The 7,500-nt window shown below is 44.7% G+C and overlaps 1 protein-coding gene across 1 annotated transcript; it reads left to right on the top strand.

The window, feature by feature from the left end:
- Positions 1-579: 579 nt before the first annotated feature.
- Positions 580-4,413, top strand: LOC105893863 (coiled-coil domain-containing protein 60). The gene is made up of 6 exons (XM_042708180.1): positions 580-590; positions 642-731; positions 1,146-1,286; positions 2,534-2,668; positions 3,120-3,309; positions 4,253-4,413. Exons 1-6 carry the CDS (start codon positions 580-582, stop codon positions 4,358-4,360), a joined length of 675 nt encoding a protein of 224 aa, XP_042564114.1. The 3' UTR covers positions 4,361-4,413.
- Positions 4,414-7,500: the final 3,087 nt, after the last annotated feature.

Below are 7,500 nucleotides of genomic sequence, written 5' to 3'. Positions count from 1 at the left end.
AGCGGATATGCTGCTGTAGCATAAGTGGTCGAGCCAGGTGCCCACAACACCAAGGCCCTGGGTTTGATGCCCAGGTGCCCACAACACCAAGGCCCTGGGTTTGATGCCCAGGTGCCCACAACACCAAGGCCCTGGGTTTGATGCCCAGGTGCCCACAACACCAAGGCCCTGGGTTTGATGCCCAGGGAACACCCACACACACACACACACACACTAATGAAAATGTATATCTGCACTGAACCGTAAATGCTTAAGATAAAATCATCTGCTAAATGGATAAATATGTCTGTTTAGTTCAGTACATCAGTAACTATGTCTGTTCATTATGTCATTTTAAGCCCTGCAGAAGCTTCTGGAAGAGGTTTACCAAAGTGTTGCCAAAGATCTCTACGGCTCGGGGACGATTCAAGACTTTGTTTGGAACAGGTAGCGTGGGGAGGGACTGTCGTGTACTGGGGCCTGAAATGACACAAACTAAAAAAAAGAGGGGATTCACGAAGAGGGACTTGGACAGTTCACTTTTTGGAGGGCAGGGGAGGGGTCTGAGCATTGCTAAAGCAGGGGACTGGAAAATCTTGTATGTTTTTGATGTTTTTTCTTATCCTTTATGGAGTGATCATTTACCTTCCTTAACCATACAGAAAACTAAAATCAGAATCCGCTACCAACATCACCTCTGAGAGACAAGATTCTACTGTGGGGTTAAAGAAAGAGACTCCACGACCAAGGAGGTGTGTCTGTTACACACACACACACACACACACACACACACACACACACACACACACACAAGGAGGTGTGTCTGTTACACACACCTACACACACACACACACATACATGCACTTAAAAAGACACATGTACATACTCTCAAACACATATATATGCACATCAACTCACTCTAGCAATGACTCGATAATGGTTAGATGTCTACAACTACGCCATTGTTCCCCGCATTGATTGCAGTACCGTGGATACTGTGAACCCTTGACCAAGTTTTACTCCTGATATGTGGCCTCTCGTGTTTTATGATAATGTACTGTGTTCCTCATGTGAGCCACCAGTTTATTTCAAAGGCTACTTGTGTAATCCCTGACCTCACCTTTACTTCCTTATTTTTGGAAACCACTTCCTTGTTTTGCTGACAGTTGCCCTGCCGGACAGCTCTCGTCCACCACGCGCTTTATCAATAGGAAGTCCTTCAGGCTGGACGAGCTGAGGACTTCCTTTGAGGAGAGGGTTGAGGAGCTGGCCCAGACTTTCAGTGATACCCTGGAAGCCAAGTCCAAGTGAGTATCAGTTTCAGTGAGAGTTGCAGAGAGTCAGTGACACTGCTCTGGTGTGAAATGACACAACCGTGGGGTGTTCCTGCTGGGTGGCTTAACATGAGTTGGAGAGTGAGAATTCTCACACTGCTCCCTTACAGACTGGTCCTGGGCCAGCCAATGACAGCAAACAGCACCACATTTGCACCAAGCAGGGAGAGGTGTTGTCCCTTGTTGTAAGGGTTCGTAGATTTGGATGCTCTGTTAAAGTATGTTAGCAATGCTATGGGATTTTCCATGTGTTACCAGCGTTATGGGATTTCCTAGAGGAGGAACCACACAACTGTGAATGTAACTTGAGTACAAATAAACAGTCATCTCTCCCGAGCCCCCTCCCCATCTGTCTCCTACTCACTTCCTGTCAATTACCCTGTCAATAAAAAGGCTAGAAAAACTGCCCAAAAAGTTTAATAGCATTACAACAGTTAAAAGAACATCAAGAAAGCAAATAAATAAGTTGAATAAGTAGAGTGCATTCGATCAGTTAACTCAAAGCATCTGAGGATAGTTGGGTGTTAAGTCTAGATGTGAAACTGGCTACATTCAGAGACCCTTCGATGGGATCAGAATGTTGAGGAGCTTAGCAGCTAAAAGCCGCTTCAATATGTTTAGTTCAGACAGCAGGTATTATCAACAGATTTTCCTTCAAGTGATCTGAGTGGTCTAACAGGTGTAAGGACTTAACTAGTGGAGTAATGTGTCAGTTATTTTCAGTTACGTATGAACTCTAGCAGCTTCATTTTGTACAAGATGGTCTTTTTAGGAAGGCGTGGGAAAAAAGATTGCAGTAGTCAACCGTGCTGGAGATAAAAGCTTGATTGAGACCCTAAATCATGTTTGACATTAAGCCCTTGTGTTTGGCTACGTTTTTGAGATGGTAAAAAGCTGATTTAGTTATGCTTTCACATGGTTGTTAAAACTGAGATTGCAATTAATTGCAAGACTCCTTTTGTGTCAAGATGAACAGAAATCCTAAGTCTCCTCTCATTTTTCCCAAATTATGTCAGTTTTGTCTAAACAGATTTGAAAAATTTGGCAGGCAGCATATCTAAGCAGCACGTGAAAGCGCTGAGATTCGATTTTTTTCCAAAGTTTTGTTGTCTATCAAAATCTCTCTCTCTCTCTCTCTCTCTCTCTTTACCCACCTTTCTCATCTCTCCATTTCTCATTTGATCATTCTCTCTCTCTTTCTCATCCCCTCCTTCCTTCAGAAAGCGCTGGGATTCTGGGCTTCATCGTTTTCAGGCCCTCTGTAAGAAGACGTCCTCTTTGGGCGGAGACATCCATCACCCCATTTCCCTGAGCAGGCATGACGAGGATCCAGACAAGCCGTACAGCACTCAATGGTGTGGATCCCAGTCAGCCCCCAGAACATCTCAGAAAACCCCCCTCTGGACTCTTCAACAGAGCCATATTACCACATTACCACTTCATGCTGTGCACACTGATAGACGCTAAATAGAGAAATGCTTTATACTAACCAAAACCCTGGGCTCTATAACTGTTTACCACGGTACAACAAAAGATAACATCTATATGGCATTCGAGAATAATAAAAACAGCTGTGTGTAAAAAACAATAGCATCATTGAAGAAAAGGTGTTTTCCTGTGGTTCATTTGTGTGGTTCCTGTGGGTCAGTGGTGGAGTGTTGTTCGCCTCATAGGGCTGCCTAAGGGTGGGGCGTAACCTGCTGCAAAATGCAAATCAGCAAACAAAAGATCAACGTGTTCTTTATCTTTTTCTCATGTCTTGAGCAATTGATCTGTGTAAGTATCTTCTCCACTGCTTTCTCATAGGCTGCTGGTGCTGTTGGGCAACCTCACAGAGGCAGCCAAGCAAAACAGGAAGCTGGCGCACGTGCTGGAGAAGCTGTGGCGCTTCGCAGACGAGCGACGGCTCAGGGTGCGGCCCCAGGTCTTCCTCAAGGTCCTGGGCAGCCTGCAGCCATGGGAGCTGTGCCTGCCGGACCTGTGCGTGGCCATAGAGGTAGAGCCATACGTTTGAACCAGTTCACAGCTTTATTAATTCTCTATGGGGCAGTTTTATTTGGGGCAGATACAAAAGCATGCAGTCATACATACAGATCCTGGCCATGGTAGAGCAGTACATTACAGTTAAACATGACTTTACTTACCCCTAATGGGGCAGTTTGATTTGGGCCAAACGTAATCAGACATGGACGCTCCAGCATACAAAGCATGCTTTACAGTTATGTGATTAAAGTTCCTGGGCTGACACATGCATTTACATTTAGCATGTATGTTTATTCAAAGTGATTTAGAGTAGAGTACAGAAGATACACTTCTGTATGCTTTCTGCAGGTCAAACCTATGTAGTTGCAGGTCAGAACTATTCATTGCCTTTTCTATAACATCCTGCTCTATCACAGGAAAACCATAGATTATGATAGAAAATGTACATGGTCACCACCTGATGACATCTTCTCCTGGTCGAAAGCTACAGTCACTTCCTAAGTGACTGAAGGAGTAAGCACTTCATTGTGTATTTAATAGAGTAATGAATATTATTAATGAGTATTTAATTAAGTAAATGAAATACATTTGTACATATGAAATGGATCTTAATATATGTCCACAAGCAGTGAAGCAGATGACATTAATTAGTTTAAGTGCCCAGGCCTGAAGAGAGGAGAGGAGAGGAGAGGAGATGAGACAAGAATTGAGGAGGGGAGAGGATCATCCTCTGTGACCCCCTTCCCACCTAACTGCTTATTTTCACTCAGGCGTGTCCAGACATGGATCACATGGAGCTCAGGCCATGGGCAGGGGCTGGGCCCCGAGGGTTAGGGTTAGGGTAAGGATCCACGCTGGGCTGAGACAGGAAGTGGGGCTGGGCCGATGACAGGAAGTGGGGCTGGGATGATGACAGGGTGTCATTAAGTGATTGTGGTCTGCCTGTCGCTTTCCAGGTGGTGCGGGAGCACGCGGTGAAGATGAGCAGAGAGGACTACGACACCTGGCTACTCTCAAGGATCTCTGGGCCCTGGGAGGCCCAAACCAGAGCAAATATCTCATGACACACACACACACACACACACATTACCTATACGCACACTGACAGTCAGTGACGGACAAATACGCACACAGACACACACACACCCTGTTTTGACAATGCATGGTTTGTCCAGGAATGTTTTGGTTTGTGCTTTAACCTCGTTCTGTCTCTTCCTGTTTGGCTAATTTTCTGGGTTTGAACGTAGTTGGTATTGTGTCTATTGTGCATATCTCACCTGCTATTGTGTGGGCATGTTGTGAGAATATTCAGTTGTGCTTTTGTCACACAGGTGTCCCTCCCTTTGACTGAGTTATTGTGAGACTGGCGTCCCCACCCTGTTTCCCTCAGATGGTAGCTTTCCCTAATGTAGACCTGGCCTCAGTCAGCACACATATCTCATTCAGTATTGCTGCTGTGACATTTGAGGTTTATAAAAGAAGAATTACCTTCAATTTGCGTTATTCAGGGTAAAATTCAAACTTCAATACATGACAATCCTCAAGCAGGCAGGTATTCAGCTGCAGGAGAGGAGTGTCCGCTTTGACCTCCTTTCCACTGCATTAATGCAGTGGAAACTCTGTGTGTTGCTAGGCAGACTACATGGCACCAGACTTGAACATTGCGACTGTTGCAGCTCACCCACTTGCACAGTGATAAACAAGTGGTGATAAGCTTTGATGCTGAACATGTTTTGTGAAAGAGACAGTCTTGATCACGTCAGATTGGTCAGAAACGTTAGTGTTGTGATCAACACAGTCCAAAGCATGTTGAGTGTCCTGCTCAGACAAACACCAGATGGGGGTCATTAGTACTGTGCACACGTGCACCTTTCACTGCGTTTATTTTCATCATACTTATCATCAGTCAACTCAACTGTACAGCCTGTCAAGTCACCGCAGAGTTTGACTTTCTTGCAGTGCTAGAACTCTTATCCCCATTGATAAGCCGTCCTGGGGCAGAGAGGGGGGGGGGGGGGGGCTGCAGACTTCTGGAACCGTGGGGGTCAAAAGGCAGGCTGAAACCTTGTGTAGCTTGGATAAGTCGTTTAACTTAGCGATGGGGGTGGTGGAAAATAAAAGCTTTTCGGGGGGAGACTACAGGGTGGGGTCTGCAAATACCTCGAATTCCTCTTTCCTCTCAGATGGAAGCTTGTCTGAAATGGCCAAGATCCGTGTTCTAAAATTAAATTCATTCAGAGTCTAAAAACGTTTATGTTTCCAATTAGAAGTAGCAGATTAGCTTGAGCCCAGTGGCTTCTGGCAGACATCTCAGTCAGGGTGGTGGAAAGTCCACTTTGTCCTTGCCGCCCACAATATCAACTAACATTACCTCCCAGGGAAAATTCAATATTTGCTCTTCAATTACCGGCAGGCCACTCCATCCCGTAGAGTTGTGAAAGGGGAAATTGGACTTGAAGTTTGTGCTGTTTGTTCACTTGTGTGATTTTTAAATTAGAGTGTGGTGTTTCTCAGCAAAGTTTCCCTCATGTAACTTTTGAAAAGGACAGTTTGTGGACAGTTTATAATAAAAGGAATTCATAAAATGTTAGTAAATGTGTATTTTAATTATCATCACACATATTATGATATTTTCTTTTTTCTTTGGCTTCATGTGAGTTTGTACGGCCTCTTACGTAACTAGGCCCACTCATTTACCCTCTACTGCCCCCACCTGCCCCTGTAGGCAAGGTCAGAAGGTCTTCTCCTGCCCCTTGTCATTACACACTACTGTGTAATTCCACTTTTACAGACCCAGCAGCTTCTCCAAATTACTCTTTTACAAAAACAGCAGTTGCTCAATCCCTGAGCCCAGGGTGGATGTCACCGTGCCAGTGTTTCTGGATCGGGGTGACATGTTCCCTATTGGGCAACCTTTGCTCTCTTGCTGGTCCATGTTATCTGTGTGTGTGTGTGTGTGTGTGTGTGTGTGTGTGTGTGTGTGTGTGTGTGTGTGTGTGTGTGTGTGTGTGTGTGTGTGTGTGTGTGTGTGTGTGTGTGTGTGTGTGTGCGTGTGTGTGTGTGTGTGTGTGTATGTACTGTATGTTTGTGTGTGTGTGTGTGTGAGTGTGTGTGTGTGTGTTTGTGTTGTGTGTGTGTGTGTGTTTGTGTGTGAGTGTGTGTGTGTGTGTGTGTGTGTGTATGTTTGTGTGTGTGTAGGTGGTAGGTGTGTGTGTGTGCAAACGCTGTGTGTGTGTCTATGTCTGACTGAAATAGCTGTGCAAAGAGCTCTTTCTGATGTCGCAAGTGAAGGGAAAATGATCAAATGGTTTTTCTGGTGTTATTATGGAGTCAGGAATATACCACCACAAAGTTATTGACTCCACATGTTGCTTTTCTTTTATAGTTTGACTCGAACTCGAAACTGGAACATGGATATCTCTTAATACGGACAGGATATCTCTGCTCTTGAAGTCAGACTGATGTCTAACTATAATTATATATACTGCCTCTGCAACCATCAGAGAGACAAGCAGCATCCAGGTGTTCTGAGGATCAAGTTCTGTGGGCAGAAAGCCATGAAACAGTCTTATGGGAGAGTGTTAGTCAGTGGTTGACTGTGAATATTACATATTATTAGATGGTACGATAACATAAATGGCTAATGTGTGTAGGAAATTGTACATTAATAGGGGGCAGGCCCATGACTGCAACAGTTGTTGGTTGGTGTCTGGAGAATTAATAAAGATGCTGTTCTGAAGGATCCGTTGTCCCAGTCTAGTTTATTCTATTATGTTTTTTTTTATTTTGCTCTTTCAGGCAACATTGCAAAACTTCAAATGATGTCTTGGGTTCTGAAAATATAGTAGATAATATAGTAAGAGGAACATAATGTATGCAGTGAAACATATATCTATGGGCTCTTCAATTCTGTCACACTCACACAGCTAATAAACCCCTCAGGAAGAGTGTGTGTGAGACTCCTCTGATCTCTGGTCTCAGTCCTCAGCGATGCTGGAAGGTATGCCTTTGCGCAACCCAACATGCTCCTGCATGCATAGCCAAGCCTCTTGAGGCATCGCTCAGCCAAAGTGTGCCTCAAAGGGAGCACTTTTGAAGAGTCTAGTTTGTCAGAAACCCACTGTGGTTTATTTGTGTTGATAAAGGCTTAGCCAGCATCTCACCGCTCCATCTCACCGCTCTGTGTCTTCATCTTCTCTCTGAA

This window comes from Clupea harengus, chromosome 7 (genome assembly GCF_900700415.2).
Source record: "Clupea harengus chromosome 7, Ch_v2.0.2, whole genome shotgun sequence".
Classification (NCBI taxonomy): domain Eukaryota; kingdom Metazoa; phylum Chordata; class Actinopteri; order Clupeiformes; family Clupeidae; genus Clupea; species Clupea harengus.
Note: the sequence above shows the minus strand (reverse complement) of the source record. Positions and strands in the feature narration are given on the sequence as shown.

Excerpts from the sequence above, each read along its gene's own strand:
- LOC105893863 (XM_042708180.1), top strand. Across the intron at positions 732-1,145 it reads GAGACTCCACGACCAAGGAG|TTGCCCTGCCGGACAGCTCT; the intron begins GTGTGTCTGTTA and ends TTTTGCTGACAG. Across the intron at positions 2,669-3,119 it reads AAGCCGTACAGCACTCAATG|GCTGCTGGTGCTGTTGGGCA; the intron begins GTGTGGATCCCA and ends GCTTTCTCATAG.